This window comes from Acanthopagrus latus, chromosome 24, assembly GCF_904848185.1.
Source record: "Acanthopagrus latus isolate v.2019 chromosome 24, fAcaLat1.1, whole genome shotgun sequence".
NCBI lineage: Eukaryota > Metazoa > Chordata > Actinopteri > Spariformes > Sparidae > Acanthopagrus > Acanthopagrus latus.
Genome location: NC_051062.1, coordinates 6,573,075 through 6,590,167, shown reverse-complemented (window position 1 = coordinate 6,590,167; position 17,093 = coordinate 6,573,075). Strand labels below are relative to the sequence as shown.

The following is a 17,093-nucleotide window of genomic DNA, read 5'->3' as shown; positions in this document are numbered from 1 at the left end:
CATAACTCTGACCTGTATAAATGAAATAAATAAATACCCCAGTCTTTGTGCGGACAGTTGTAGTCATGAGTCAAAACTGAGGTTATATGCATCTGGCTCCAGGTCTCATATAGCTTCAGCCGGGATGATTCACCTCTGGATTTTCTGAAGTAAAAACCCGGCTAAATATGAAAATGTCAGTGACATAAAAGCATGCCCTCAGTCTTAGTTTGCAGCATCTTAGTACATACCCCCCCATTATAAGCAGTTCAATCCACTGATCATTTATTCTAATTATTCCCACGGATAGGGTAACGCCACAATCACAAGTTTCCTAACAGCCTTTCAAATGTCTCCTAGGACACAAAGAGCTCTTTAGGACTGAGGGCTGAGCTTGTTGAGGTGAGGTGATTTTGTGCTCATCAGTTTGCACAATCTGGTGTTTGGCAGAAAACTGCGCTTTCATTTCCACCTGCTCAGATCACCTCTTGGTGCAAAACCAAAGAACATCGTTTCCATCTTTATCTCTGTCAAAAGAGATCATTATGTTGAAGCCATTTGGATCTGTTTTGTTGCATGCATGACGCCAGACCTCTGCTTGGAAAGGATCTTACTTATAGGCACTGCTATGCATGTAACTATCTGTCTGTCTGTGTGCATGTGTGCCAGTACTCACAGCTGGAGAAGACGAGAGGACAGGAGTGTTCGTCCATTGGGAAATTATGGAGCTGCAGCTGGCATTCTGCATTGATGGTCATCCTGCAGAGGGAGAGACAGACACAGTAAGACAAAGACGTTCACGGCACTAAAAAACGCTTCAGATCCTTCATTTCTCGCTCCATCAATCTCATAGTGTGAGTGTGCAGCATTCATCGCTGCTTATTTCACATCATTCAATGTTTTGCACTACAGTACATGAAGCACTGGCTCCAGACCAGATGGTGTAGGATCACACTCGGTTGCTCGGTTGATGTGTGAAATCCCTCAAAATGACAGAATTGTTTAATCAGCGGTAGCCGGACATGTTTTTCTATCAAGACGGCATGAACTTATAGGTCAGGGCCAAAAGGCATGTAAGCTTCTAAAAACAGGAGCACTTAGCTCTGATCACTGGACAAGTCAATACACCAGATGTTTGGGAAGCTACGCTGATCACAGAGACAGAGGGGATTAGCTCAACATGGTAAAATAGAAAACTGAATCCGACTCGGTTAATATTCTCTGCGCGTTGTTTCAATACATCATCCTGAAATTAATTTTCAGCGGATATGATAATGGCTGCAAAAATGACACCATCTCGAAAATGGGCCCTTTTTTTTCACTTGTTCTGTGTTGTTGTGTCTTTGTCCTCGCCACAGTTTCTCATTAATTGACTGACTTCGAGCACAAAAGAGGAGCCTCATTCAAAGCAGGAAGAGGGCTGCCTCTCTCGCCTCGCTCGTAGGTGAACAAGTGCAGATGATGCGAGCTCCCAATTTGCATACACGCTCACAGCCGTCCTTGTCGGGAGACAGGAAATCCAAATTTGGGCGAGGGTGCTGAGCAGAGGTGAGGGGAGAGTGTGCGGAGATGTGAGTGTGAGAGATGTATCAGTCAATGCAAATACGCCCCCAAACATACGCCTCTTTAAAGACTTAATATCCTTTTAATGAAACAATAATTTTCAAATTCATCACAGAGACACGCATTAGCAGGAGTGAAATTAGCTATTAAATGCCAAACATTTTTGTGGGAAGTTTGTGGTTGTGAAGAGGAATTTCTAGAAGCTGAGCCACTTTGCTTCCCTCTGGATATATGCACAAGGAATCACTGGGCTGTCTATGTAGCAAAAAGGCAGGGATATTTTTGAAAGCTGTGTTATATGAACAGAAAGACAGAGAACTTTCTATATTGGGACAAACAGGTTGATGCGACGTCCCTCAAAATTCCTCCAGATGACATGTTTTGCATCATTTGGAGGATTTTTGCTGGCGAGAAAAGTTAGGGGGGCTCTGACTGCAATCAAAATGGAGAGAAGATAACCATTGTCTGCATTTACTACCACCATTGTAGTGATACAAAGCAACGCACTCGCACATATCAGAAATAAAATGATTTCTTATTCTTTCACTCTAGCATGCCTTCATTTGATCGATCGGACTCCTCATGACAGGGTCTGAGCCACCCTGGTGCTGCAGTGAGCTGTGAGTCAGCCCCTCCAAAGGGGTTCAAAACAAACACTCATGGTGGTATGTGCAGTTTGACCAAGGTCTAGTTCCAAATCCTGGATACCCAGGTGAAATTGGATCCTCGACACAGAACAGGCTCATGTCAGAGCTTGAGGGTTCATAAACTAAGATGCCACTCAAATTTAAAAAGAACCTGTCCACTCCAATCCTGAGTGTTTTTTGTTTTTTTTCTGTAGACATGGACGCAGTGAGGGTTATATTGACATAAAGACACACACACAAAAACTCTGTGTGTTTGTCAGCGCAGAAGAAAATGAGAAAAAAAAAATCTTGACATGTTGAAAAAGAAGTTTCTATTAGTGTGTCAGAGGTTCAGATACTGAAAATTCATACTCAACAACATGCAGGGGAAAAAAATAAAATCAATTACACTGAAGTAGAAGCTACAATAAGCCGGCACTACACACATAGTTATTGAGATGTACGCAAGGGCCTCAGCTGGATCCAACAAGGGAAGCTGAATTTAGTTGATATGCATCTTAAACACTCCACTCAGCCACATGAGCCACATTTTGGATTGTAGTTTTATTCAGTTCATGTCATTTTTGAATGTTTTACTAGGAAATTCAGCTCGCCTGTGTTCAGTAAAAGAGAGAAATTTGATTGATTGGTGTACAGTTGTATTTTTCTTTTTGTAGGATAAATAGATGTAAAAATATTTTCTTTCCTGACACTTTGTGAGTTTATTTTGTGTGGTGGTGAACACTGGCACTTTTACAGATTACATCGGACTCCCACCTCTTGAGGTGTGGTGGGAGTAGGTATTACGAGAAAGGATGGGCCTGGACAAACTGGTTAGCATGCTCACTTCAGTAAATATCTCTGCAACACAATACACAGACATCATAGAAATAAGATTCATTCTGTTGTTTTTCACATTCTTTAACTAATGTTTTTTGTGTGTTTTCAAGTGAAATTCTGGCCATGTCTTACAGCTTGCTCCTTTAGAAAGTCTTTCATATTGATTCCAGTGAGTTGGGCTGAGTCACTATCCAGTTGACAATGGGGGTCAAAAACAGGGAAGGGCTTGGGATTTAAGTTTTCCTACTGTCAATACTTTAGGTGCCATGGAGCTACCTGCCATTGATCCAGTGTGTGTGCTTCTTTGTTGGAGCTCCACGCAGCATATTGTTTCTTTTATCACGCTGAACTGTGTTTTCTTGTGCTCCACAGGCTTTTACCTCAGTGTGTAAAGTATCGTCCCATTGTCCCTGATCCGGAGCAGCTGATTGGGCGTCGTGATCCAGTGAGAGTCGGCGTTCTTGGAATTCCTAAAGATGGTGTCGGGCAGCCAGATCAGACCAACCATATTGCTGATTGAATGAGAGACAAAGAGACAGAGAGACAGAGAGAGAGAGAGAGAGAGAGAGAGAGAGAGAGAGAGAGAGAGAGAGAGAGAGAGGAGGCAATGGTTGCTGCTGAATTCCTTCAGATTTCTCACAAACGCAAGAGGCAGATCCTCTACCCAATAAGAGGATAATAAAACTGCTGGGCGACACGGGGAAAACAAAGCACATCAATCAATTTGTTCCATTAATTACAGGCCTCTTCCCGGGAGATAGGAGGATATTGTTCTCAAATGAGATATTCACAGTATGAAAATACTGAAGCACAATAGAGGCTACCCAGGAAACTGGGAACGACTCGCAGCAGGATGTTGGAGTTACAGTTCATTAAAAAACATAGACATAACATACTGTAATTATCAATATATGAGCATCAACGCTGCTGCGGTCTGTGTATTTGAAGTACATCCTCAGTAAATCCAGAATACCTGTTGAGGGTTAGAGTCGGCATGCTGCTGCTGCTGTTATACCGCAGACGGGTGTCCACCCAGGTCTGAGCGAAGATAATATCGATCTGGTACTCCTGGGGAGAGAAAAGTAGAGTCAATATACTGATCTGACACCCTGGTTTTTTTTTTGTGTTTAAAGCAGCGTAGAGACAGAAAGAGATGCTGGATGGAGCGTGTTTGTGAGCTGAGCAGCGTCTCTGTCTGGACCTTCTGGAGGAGCTGATAATGTGTGTGTTTGAACACAAACATGTCCACATCAAAGAAAAACACTGAAGCAGCGCAACGCAAGCTGGAAACACTAAAACACGCACTGTGCGTTTGATATGGAAATTAACATACACCATCTCGAAATGTTTACTTCAGCACATTTTTTCTTTTTATGTCACCTCAGCAATGACCCACCTTCTAATTGTGAGAAGTTTTAGCATTTCTGATGAGAAAGTTAAAGCAGAAATTCCTCCTTTAAAAGGTAAGATAAGTCTTAGTATTTCTCTAGTTAGTCGATAATACATGTACAAATAATGAATCCTTGAAAACGTGTATTTGAAGACACCTTCTTTCACCAAAGTGTCAAACCATGGTAGATGCTGAACAAAGGAATATCTGAAAGGAAAAAACGCTCCTCAAGTGCTGTGTAGAGGGAGCTTTGTTTGCCTGGAGGTTCTTTTCTAGTTATACTGCAGTTGAGTAGCAACTTATTAACCACCCATCTCAGAGAAGTTGTGGCCCAAATGTCAAATCGACCATGACTGGGATCCTGCACGTTCCTCTTGAGAATTTCCAAATAATGTCTAAATATAACCCGGCAAAATATAGTTGAAAAAGGACTGTCACTCATTGATCTTTACTATCTTTGAGCCTTTAATTAGTAGCATTTTTAGGTGGCATTTGTGCTGACAGCCAGCTGCACGGCTGTCTTCAATCACCCAGATCTTAGAGAACGCTCCAAATAGCACGCTGCTGTTGCTGTAATACAAAGAGGAGACTTTTGTGATAAACATGCCAGTACTGTGGTCGTGGTTGAACCTAAAATCTTGACTGTAGCCGTGCCTACTGAAGATATATGAAAACAGAGTTGGCACTGTCTCCAAAAGCTGGATGCCTGTGATGTTGTAAAGTTGCATTTTTATGGTCCATGCTGCTCTTCTGCCAAAACCCACCCTACTCTGCCTGTTTTTGGTCACCTTTTTTGGCTGGGTTAGTTGGCCATGACTCAAAAGTCAAGCTGTATTATGTGTAGCTCTGCATGTGTTTCTCTTTCTCTTGATATACTGCAGGTATTAATGCAGTGGTGGACAGCCCCACATCCACCTGAGCATCCACCAGCAGGCTCTGAGTCCATGTTCCCCTGTGAGGTGCAGTTGTCGTTGTAACTTCCCACCCTCTGTCCTCACTGCCTTGAGGGGAGTGACAGGGTGACGAGTGAGGATGATAAATGACAGATCCAAGCTTAGATTCACTGACCGTCCCTCCCCACACCGAAGAGAGGACGGGGAGTGGAGACTGATGAGGTCATCACTACACACTAAATATCAATGCTGAACAATTTCTTTGTGCTGTATATCATGTTTGGCACCCGAGAAAAATAAAGTATTTTGGATTGAATTGAATATCATCTGTCACTGAATAAGACCTTATTTATACATTATTTGAAAATAAAGCTACAACCTGAAGATAAAATTAAAGGTGACTACTTCATAAGAGATCTGAAACAGCCCTGCGATTAAACACATTTTTATGCCCTGAAGTCATACAGTAGAGAAACATGACAACCTATTCACAGCTTTACTTTTCTTAGAAGCTGAGGACCTCCAACGGGGCATGCAGAAGGTCAGAGCCTCTGTTGGAAGTCCTCTTTAGAATGTAATGAATGCCCACTGATGCTTCAATGATAAGGTCAGAGCTGTGGGATCTCTTTCGAAGATATTCACAACTCCATTGTTGATATGAAATGAAGGAAAAGAAAATATTCCTCAGACTTTCCTGTGAGGCTGTCTGAGTGATCCTGTTTGCAGAAGAGCTGGTGTGGGTTTAAGGGAAAATATATGCAGCTATAGGAGGATTTTCTCCAGAGGACAGTTTCTTTTATAACCTTTCTCATATTTGTTTTTGGATAAAGTCTTTAAGGTGACCCAACAGAAGATACATCAGAGATTTAGCACCCTGTGTCTATCATTCACAGTGTATACACGTTTGAAGTAGAGCAAGTGAAGTACAGGTGCACAAATTCACGACTTCATACACAGCTTCACTCACTTTAAGACTTTTCTGACCTTTTCTGTAAACAGGCAGACGAGACGTGGCCTTCCTAATACATCTGTCACCAGAATCCCCATTGTTACCGTCGGCCTGGGTGACCTTTGGAGAATAATGATAGGGAGACACACACGGACGGTGACGAGCCCATAATTCAGACTGCAAAGTGTTACACGTTACGCCTGGCGCAGATGAACTCTCACGACACTGCCCGAATGGGATTTTCTGCTTCCACTGGGTCCTTTTGGGGACTACACCTACAAGACAAGGCACTGAAGCAGGTCCATTATTCATGGAAATTATGCAAAACAATGAAGCAGAGTGTCGGGAGATATCTGACTGAAATTAACTACAGAGGCTCGCATTATTCCCCTGGGGATCCATTTCAAAGTCAGAAAACGAGGGTGTTAAGGAGGGAGTCCATTACTCACGGCCACTGACAAAAAAACAATGAAGACCTGTAGGTGAGATAATCAGGGACGACTTGTGTTGTGTATTCTCAGCTGGGAAAAATCCAACACAGAAAGTCAGAGACTGGGAGTCGGAAGTTCATTATTTAGGGTATAAATATTTTATTTTAGGGCTTAAAATATTCACAATGTGATAAACTACGTCCCTCCTGTCCCCGACTAAGTTTCACACAGCAGGCGATAGGTACAGGAAGTGCAAGGCAACCCTCACATGATCAAAAATGTATAATTTCTTGTGTTGTGAATCTGATTCATTATCATGATGAAGGTGAGGGTACAGGTGGAAATTGTCCATATTTAGGGTGAAAAACATGCAAAATAACACAATTTAACTTAAAAAAAATCTGTGTTTGTGTCTTCCCTTACAATATATTTTGCCATATTAAATGTATGATGTCATTTTTCTTCTGCACACACTGAATATCAGCAAATTTACTTGGTTGGTGAAAATCAACAAATGTGGCCCTGCTGTGTTTGGAAATGCAAATACCACTCAGAATCTGATAATATGAAATCCATTATTAAAGCTGAAGGATGTTGACAGTGAAGCACGTCCGATTGAAATTAATTAGCCCGACTCCAACAGGCGTCAGAACAAATAAGAGTTCTCCTTATCCAGCCTAATCATTTTTGCACGGGGAGGATCGTACCTCACCAATTACAGACGTCGCTCTGCCACATTTTCCACATCCATGCACCAAAACATGTCTCCCAAGAGGGCAGATATGGCGTCTTTATAACTCTGTGTTAAAACAACATCTTGAAATCTTTTCACTTACTGAGCCAGAAATGTTGTTGTTGCCTGAGAGTTTCAGTATGAAAACTCTCAATAAAGTAGTTTCCCTGCAGAACTATCAGTGATTAACATGATTTATCCCTTGTTTACAGCTGGATCTGCAGTTTATTACCTGAGGAGGGGACAGGTCAGGAACAAACGAAAACCGTAGAGAAAGCAGAAACCTTTTTTAATAAGGCACGCATGTATGTCAGGGTGTGAATGTAACTATATACTCAAGTATTGTACAAGACGTTCATGTTTGCATTCTATAGGTCAGAGTCCATTTCTTCCTCTATATAATTGACAAGTGTTTCCTGTTACTTTGAGTATTAATATTTTCTAAACCAAACATTATCCACAGATATATGGATGGCTGTATTGAGGGAAAAGGTTTTGACACAAAGCTCCAGACAGGACAATAAATAATAGGTAATAATGCAGGAGCAATCTTGGCTTATCATTTTTTTCCCCAAGTGTGGCCAAACACTACAGTATAAAAGTAGTTCCAATTAGATCCAATTGAATAACTATAATATTTAAAGAAATGCTTTTTTAATTTCCCTTTCAGGTCAAAATTGGCCCGTTGTAAGGTTTCTTTTTTTTGGTGGTGTAAAAATGCTCTTTAAATATGGATGATCCCCAACTGTTAATTATTTTACATAGTCATTAGTTGAGAGGAATTGGGATCCTGGTACCATTTTGCCTCTGAACAATAAAATATCATTGTGGTGGCCCTTTGGCCCACCGATAAGTTTCCATTTTGGCCTTCAAAGGGAAAAACTGTGGGCACCACAATCAACGGCTGACATGTTAGACACAGCCATAAAAGCTCCTAGAGCCACTTTCTGTTTTGTCATGTTAAATGCCAATATAACTCGACCTTCAGGGTAGGACTGTGGTGTGTGAGCTTCAACACTACCCACACAGTTGTTTCACATTAAAACCCTCGGTGACAGGCTACTCACTATTGGAAAGTGACTTGTCACTGAGTGTAATTAAAGGTTTTCACTCTGTCACTGTTTTCATCCTGAGTACTTTTACTTGTGATACTTTAAATACATTTTGCAGAAAGTGGCACTTTTTCCTGGAGCGAGGGGGTGACTCACTCTCTTCTGTTTGCTGCTTTTCTTCCTCAGCTAAACAAAAATGTCGGTCCAGCCTGTCCTGGATATTTCAACATTACAACTCACTCATAATAGACTAGACTTTACTTCATTGCTGATCACATGCGCTCAAAAATACACTTTATTATATTATGTTTTGCAGTGAAGGGGATCTCAAACTTAAGCACAGATCACTGACTAATGCATTTCTTCAGGCAAACCCAATGCTGCATAGTTGGTATAAATATTTATAAGTGAAATATTTATATCTCCCAGACCTTGGGAAATTGGTCGCTGGACTACATTTTCAATCCCTGAAGAGGAAGGAGAAAGATAAACATGAGGAACGTTTGATTTCACTGACTCATATGTCCATTTCTGTGCCGCTACTTATAGTACTTAATCATCATGAGCGATATTCAAATATGCAGTTATTTTCTCAGAAGCGTCACATCCAAGCCGCCGCTACCCCGTGCCCGAATAAACACATTCACCCAGAATGCATCGCTGTCATCCTGTCCCAGAGGCAGCCTCACGGTGATGCTCCTTGTGTGTGACGGGCCGAAGTAACGGTAAACACGACCGTTCAGCCACCGCTTTGGGGTGGCGATGAACTTCTGTCGCATGTGTAATAAACAAAACTGTGTGCTACCTACGGATATGACTGGCATTTCAAAGATTACTTATTTTAGTGTGTGTGCGTGCGTGGAGCTAATTTCATAAACAGGCTTTTGTCTTGTTCATCCCAAAGAATCAAAATGAAAGTCCTTTGAAAGAGAAAAGGAAATGATTAGCATAGATGCCTGTTTACTTGAAGTCTGTTTGTGAGAAAAGGAAGCAACACCAAATGAAAAACGACGCAAACTGTCAGCTGTGCTTCACTGAGCATCTGGCTCGGGGTACAATCGACACCTGTGTTTCTTTGTCTTACTTCGAGACAAATGATTTACTCATGTCTGTACTGATAAACCAGTACTTGTCCTAGTAGAGACGACAGTACTGTCCATTTATCTGCCAGAAGTCTAGCAGGAGTAGCGCAAGAAGGAAAAGGCCTACTAGTAGGTGTAGCATTGACATGTTTTTGGGTTTTGCAGCCTCAATTTTGGCATTATCAACGTTGCCATCTTGGTTTTTTCAAGGCCGAAGTGACCGTACATGCACAAGAGGGTGAAGCAGGAGAAGGCACTGACTGAATCTGACTGAGAACCCAAGGACACTGTGGTAGTGACTTGTCAGTCACAAACTAGAAAGCATACCCTGCTCTCATCGATTTTACTCCATAATTTACTAAATGAACACGCTATATTGAAGAAGACTTGAAAATAGAGACTGAGACACCATCAGAGACTTTATATCAAGATACCAAGGCATATGAGAAAAAGACTTTACTTCTTACTTGATTATTATCAAGTAAAAAGTAAAGTTCATTTAGCCAGGAAACTGCCCAGGGGCGTTGCCAAGATGACTGCAGCAAAACTTGCCTAAAAGGAATTTGCTTGCCATTTGGCATCATTTTTCAGACCCTAGGCTCTGTTCAATATTGACATGATCAATGATTTGGGAATGGACAAACAATCAATCATTAATCCCTTAATACTCAGACTGTACTTAACATTACCTTGAAAAGAATTAGGATTCCTCTGGGTTTAATCATTACAACACAGATTTTGCATAATGTTAAACACTTGCAACATTATTAAATGTAGTTATCCACATAATATCTTCAAGTAACACAGTTAAGTCTGAGCAGTTTATGAATCAAAAAGGAAAAGAGAAGGGTTAGTGTGAGAGTGTGTATTTGATTTTTATGAAAGGCAGTATCCAAACCAAACCTATACACCCTTGAAAAATACATCTTACCCAGTGATAATACTACTATCAGAAGCAGAAGCAGAGGTAGTAGAAGTCCCTTTACTTTGAGGCACACCGGTTTTGGTTTATCTCAAACAGGCAGCATGCCCTTAAACATATTTTGATACCTGAAGTTTTCCTTCAGTGTCTTTGAACAGGTGATCTTTTTTCTCGGCTTTAGGAATAGTTTATCAAACACATTCTGCTCATAATTCATTTAGATGCCGAGTCTCTCTTCAAACACTAAATTTCTGTATACATTGATTCTGAGGGAAAAACAAGTGGAGGAGGAGAAGGCAAAAGAAGAGGAATTAGATCAGAGAGGAAACAGTATCTGGAATCTAATAAGGGAAAGCGAGGAAAGTGATGAGTGGCCATAACCGCTATCCAAAGGTTCAAGAGGGAAGACGAATGTGCTGTCGCGGGAAACACAAACAAAATCTTGTCGTTAGTGCCTTGTCAGCTAATCAATATCAGCTGACTCTCAAAATCATATCCAGTCAAGTCACCAACCTGATTTAATGGAGACAGTAAGGTGGTGTCATGCTTATATAACACTGCAGCTGCTGTTTGTGCTTTGTTCCACCTGCTACATGCTCCATCCCGGCTCTGATGATTGATATCTACCTCCAGCACCCAGCTCCACCTGTTCCTCTTACATATTCCTGTGTAAGGTGATGGCGTCTCTTGCCTTGTTGCATATTGTGCATCTTCATCTGTTCTGTTCCGTTCTGCAGCCCTGGAGGGTTTTACTACTTTCATGGCTGACTCCTCTTGGGTTTTTATTGGGAAGAATCCTCAAGCATACATCTAGTCCAAAAGTGTATCTGCAGACAAAAACTTCCACACTCATCACTGGATGATTCTGCATAAACACATAAGTGACCTTTCTTTCTTTCTTTTTGGTCAAAGTAATTATGAGGGGAACATAGGAGGAAGTCAGGTGATGCAGTATGAAGAGCAATGAAGGCTGCATATGGAGGAGGATGGGGTGGATGCCATGCCAAATCTGAATTGAACACCATCAGGTTAACAGACAGGCTGCAGCAGCATAAGTTTAACATGCAGATGATACTTGCTGTGCCTTCCAGTGCCAGTGTAATTAAACTTATCTCAAACATCTTCCATACATACATAGAAGAAGCCATTTTGAATTGTTGGAGAGATTCTTCTTTTTTTTTTTTTTTTAAGTATTTTTTTGGCCTTTTTCTGGCTTTATTGATAGTGCAGATGAAGAGTTTGACAGGAAACAGGGTAAGAGACAGGGAGTGACACGCAGCAAAGGGACCGGGGCCGGGAGTCGAACCCGGGTCCGCTGCAGAGCCTCGGCTCATGGGTCGCGTGCGCTACCAACTGAGCTATGCGGTGCCCCGGAGAGATTCTTCTTGAACCAGATGAGTATATGAACGTCATCCCCTCGTGGTAAAAACAGCGCTAAAGGGGCTGACGAGCCCTCAGACTAACATAATAATAACCTGACTCTTAATATGAATATAATTCTCTTTATATTATAAGTTTTCATTCCAACTGTATGGATAAAATCAATATCCTGGGCTCTCAGTTATAAAACAACAACAATGTGAAGCCAGTCAACTAAGGCTTCAATTAAGTTTAAAGTGTTAAAAAGCTGCAACTTGAATAACACTGAACACAAGTAAATTATGTCTATCTTGATCTGAAGAACGTTTGTTTGAGGTTAGACTTCAGTTTGTACATTTCCACAATTCCACACTATGTTTTCACAAAATACTATCAAACAGGAAAAGGAGATACAAGGTTTAATTTCATATCTTAAGAGTATGTTTTACAAGCACAAGATAGATGGGGCCAACCTTCAGCAGTGTTGCTCCTCTTGTAACACTGCTCAGTGCCCTCTACTTTCAACAGGTATCACCTGTTTTAAAAAAGGTCACATCTGACAGTTACGTAAGGAAAAAAAAAAAAAAAGAAAAAAAAGAAATCATTTTTGATTATATTAACCCGTTGCCAGGACACAGGGTTCTCATCCAGCTGAGAGAATGAGATTAGGCATAGTGGATACCGTTTCATTTTCTGAATTAACTCATGAGGCCGTCTTTATGCCATCTTGGTGCAAGAGGCGACCTTCTCCACTGCAATCAGATAACCTTTTCTTATGTTTCCTTCAGCCTCCCTCTCCCAGCACCTACGTGAGTCACATCATTGAAGGTTAAGCATGGAAAAGCCACAAAAAAAACACGAACTGGTCCACACACGCACCTTCACCTGCACACCCACGCACTAAGGCCACATTAAAAGGCACTCTAAAGGGAGGTTTGACATCTGGAGAAAAGCACAAATTTGCTGCTACAAAAGACTTTTCCAAGGAATCCTAGAAATGGCAGGTTATTATAGGTTATTTACAGCACTGCTCACACTGCTGTCACCTGCACTGATAAATCCAGTGGACACTAAATATGACAGTATGGCAGCCATCATCTTTTCTGGTTAAACAAGTGTATATTCAAACTTGAAGACTCCAAAATCTTCTACCTCTTCTGAAGTTTAGATTGTGAGCATATGATTGAAGGACACTTGTAGTGAGCTCCGAGTGCATCATATTATAGTTATTGAGAATGTGGAGTGTCATCAGAGAAATAGACCGACATCTTACCCACCTCAAGATGTGTTTTGTGTCCTGAATTGATTTCCACTCTCACTGATGTTATAAGGACCTTGAGGCGGATTGATTACACAAACTGTTTGTGCTTTGTTTAACTTGCTTGGAGCCAGCCCTACTTGAAGTGATGTTTCTCACTAGGCATGGATCTGCTATTGGATTAGAGTGAAGTTATAAGCTTTTGAACCCGTTTATGCATTGATCGTACATAGTCAGCCCTCAGCCTCATAATGTTCAATCAAACTATTTTTGTAACAAGCTCTACTAAAATCCTTTGGCTGAGAGTTTGAATACACCTACCCTACAAATGGTAATTTGTTCTTTGCTCCTTCATGCAAGGTTTTATATTTGTTTTAGTTATGCAACAGGCCACTATATCTACACTCTTTGAGCAACATTTGTTCTTGTATTTATTCCAGGTCTCAGTGAGCTTGAAGAGATGGATGCATCTACAAAAAAATTCTCTTTAAAAGCAGATATAGGAAAATTGTTAGCTAAAAGCTGCTATTTTTACACAACCAGCAGACACATAGCAGCAGCAACATTAATTTTGGGTCATTTTTCTGGCCAACTTATTACTGTTAGTCCAATGCTCACTCCAATTAGCTCGGTTTTTGGTCTCCTCTGCTGTTAAATGCTCTACTGTGTTCACGAGCTAGTCCATAACTCTGTCTGTTAGTTGGTATGCACCATTAATATGCAAATATAAGAGTGTTCAAAATATCGATACATACCTATACTCATTTTTTGCAGTATTGATACTCCAATATTGTCTGTGTTCTTTCACCCTCCTCTGTGAAAGCAAGACAATGCCCTGCCACAGTGCCTATATAATTCCACCTACTATAGCTGTAAATAAAGTTAGATACGCTTGTTATTAACAAACAGTACACAAGCCTTGTTTGTCCATCTTAAATTAAGAATCTGAAATTGTGTGCCCCCAAAGCTGTGCCAATTTATTTTGTGGTATCAAAGTTTTTAAAATATTTGTATTGAAGTTAAAAATTCCAGTCTTGTTATATCACTACTGGAAATGTGACAGTACCTATGTGCAAAGATAAAAAAAAAAAAGTTCCCTTTATATTATATTCTAGATAAATGAAGGTCAAATCAAATAACAGCAAAATATATCTTTACCATGGAACCAGACTGATTCTATAGACATTGCAAAGCAATCCATAAGAGAGTTACAGCCATTATTGACGGTCCATAAATAAAGAGCAAAAATGAGCAAAGAATATTGAACTGAAAATGAAAGGACGCGCAGAGGGAGGGAAACACAGTGTTCCCTTTTAAGTCAAGAGTCTCGTCCTAAAAGGGTCAGAGCCTTTGATGCATGTTCCCTGCATCATGTATGTGTGCCTGTGTGTGTATTCACAATCAGGGATGGAAAGACAGACGGATGGACCGACATCTCTGTGACAGCGAATCCTTGTACTTTTGTTTGTGTACCTTTCTAGTTAAAATGGCTGCAGAAAATAGCCTTGTGTGCCTTTTCCGAGTAGAAGTTCAGGGTGTCCTTCAATCTCTGTGGACTCAATTATTCAGTGAGTCCTTCCCCTGTTGCTGTTGTACCATGTGTGCATGCTTTCGTTCATTCTGTCATGGGTTTAAGTGCATGTACAGGTTCAGTCGGTTTGTTGACAAGCCAAACTATAGAGGATGAATAAAACAAGTAAACATCCCCCTGAGTCCCTGATTCCAGCGTCCAGCATGTACTGATTTTTTTCCTTCTTCATGTTTACACCCAAGGTGCACAGAGGCAGCCAGGTATTCGAATGCATTACCGTTTGAATGCATTGGGAGCATATGAAATTTACTTCAAAGCAGCATTAAGGAGGCTTTTATGCAAAAGCACACCTGTTTTATCAACCTCAATAACATAAGTGGAGCCACAGGATGTAGAGGATCCCATCGCTGCTGATTGAGGTGCCAGGAAATCAACCTGTCCGTCAAAATTAGATTCAAGGAGTGTCTCCATTTAGAGGAAGTGAAGAGGTGAAACTTAAGAGAGGAACATGATGAAATAAATTAATAAACAGCTGCTTTGTTCTCAGGTCAAAAAGAAAAAGATCAAAGTGTTTTTATGATCACATTACTTTGCACTTTGATAGATTTGAGCTTTAACAGGCACACAACAGGACTCTTTTTCTTTTTTTTTTTTTCAAGCCAGGATGTGAATTTCACCTGTCAGTCCCGTTTCTTTCTTTTGCACGACTCCAATAATTAAACAACAAACACTTGAATGGCGCTTTGGAAAAGACAACCAGGTCATTTTCTCAGTGTAGTATCTACCAATAGTACCGGGCTAACCTTAAGTTTATTCATCTATTTAGTCTATAATGGAGATGTGGAACTAGACAGAAATGGTGTCAAGGCTATCAACATTATGTAGCAATGTTCAGAAGCTCTGAAGTCACTGATTCATTTGCTAAGTCTGATTGCACTTTAGTGTAGCATGTAAGCATGCTAATATTTGCTATTAGAATTCGACTTTTGATTTTAAGGTCACAATTCTATTCTCAATTGCCTTAACAGGTTACGTTTTCAATTTTCCAGATTATTTTAAAAGATTTGGGCATTTTTCAGCAGCAGCTTGCTTTGACCCTGGTTTCTCATCTGTGACCTGAGTAAACCTCTTTCCAAATAAATCAATGCTGGATCTCTGGCAGTGCTATCAGTTTGACTCAGTCCAGTTCTTCCCCCACGAGTAAACTGTATTTTCAATCAATAAAGGATATCTGAAAAAGATAACAAAGGTATCTTTGAAGTATGTCGACAATAGTGCCTGTGAAACTAATTATCAAAATTGAAAGCTAATTTCGATCAAATCTTAATGTTGGAGTGATGATCTTGATGGACCTATTTAAAATCTCAAAAATCTAGATCATGGTGGCACCAAAGTTAGGGATACATCTGCTCATCCTATAAACAACTTTCAGTAGCGTGAACTGACACAACACACTGACTTTGCCATCTACAGAAATATGCTGCTAGCATGGACTAAAAAAAAGACCATATGTTGTGATTACTGAGAGAAAAAGGGTTTAATTTTGCAGCATGAAAAGGAATTTGAAAAAGCCAGTTCCAGTACTGCTGTGGACCCAATCCACCACAATACAGACACTCCAGATAATTAGTCTTGACTGCTCCCTCTCAAGGTTTGTAGAAAACTCAACAACATGAACTGAAAGCACTCGATTATTGAAAATTGAAAGGACGGCTGTGCTATATTGACATGACCTGCCTCATGTTTTGAGTCTGCGATAGCATCTTTGAAATGTGTGACTATTAGATGTAGGATCTCTGTGCCAAAGAGACCGAGGACCGTGCGAGATTGATGGTGCACCAATGAGAATAATAATCTGTTCTCTCCATCTCTGAGTCGCTGTCCCTCTTTTTGTCTCTCTCTTGCTTTTAATTACGGAATGATAAATGTGTTCATTGTAACTTTGTCTGCCAGTCAAGTGTCGGCTAATCTGGTGAGCTCGTCTCTGCAGAGGACGACCTTCATTTCTAACTGGAATGAGCGAAAAACAATAAATGAAAATGGAGTGTGCTGGATGTCTGCAGCAGTCGAGCCTCCACAAACAGCACGAAAAGAAAGCAGATCTGTAAAAAATATATAAATAAAGGATCTCAATAAGCAGAAGTGATCAAAGACGAGGGGAAAGAAGCAGAAAAGAGTGTCTGGACTCACTCACACAGAACTTGTACTTCAGCGGATTTATCAGCACAAACAGTAAAAAACACAAAGGAAAGCTGTTCGCATTCACACAAATGCACACAGACAGAGTCTGCAGACTGCTTCTTTATCACGGACTTAGCGTACTGAGACACACACACACACACACACACACACACACACACACACACACACACACACACACACACACACACAGTGTACAGGCACACAAACACGCTTTCAAATATTGCATCTGTCAAACGAGAGCATATTCTCTCAGCTGGGGTTGACATCTCTTCAAAGATTATTC

The 17,093-nt window shown here is 40.7% G+C and overlaps 1 protein-coding gene across 17 annotated transcripts in view; it reads right to left on the bottom strand.

Moving 5' to 3' along the window:
• LOC119015471 (gamma-aminobutyric acid receptor subunit alpha-5-like) overlaps window positions 1-17,093 on the bottom strand; it is a 184,128-nt gene that overhangs the window by 32,236 nt on the left and 134,799 nt on the right. For 14 of the 17 annotated variants that reach the window (XM_037091463.1, XM_037091462.1, XM_037091466.1 and 11 more), the window contains 3 exons: window positions 3,982-4,076; window positions 3,389-3,520; window positions 656-738 (listed from right to left, as the gene is read on the bottom strand). In XM_037091463.1, coding sequence (XP_036947358.1) covers window positions 656-738; window positions 3,389-3,520; window positions 3,982-4,076 — 310 coding nt within the window. Of the gene's footprint in view, window positions 1-655; window positions 739-3,388; window positions 3,521-3,981; window positions 4,077-6,275; window positions 6,361-17,093 lie in introns of those variants that run through there. The other 3 variants (XM_037091479.1, XM_037091472.1, XR_005073356.1) reach the window with 3 other exon arrangements.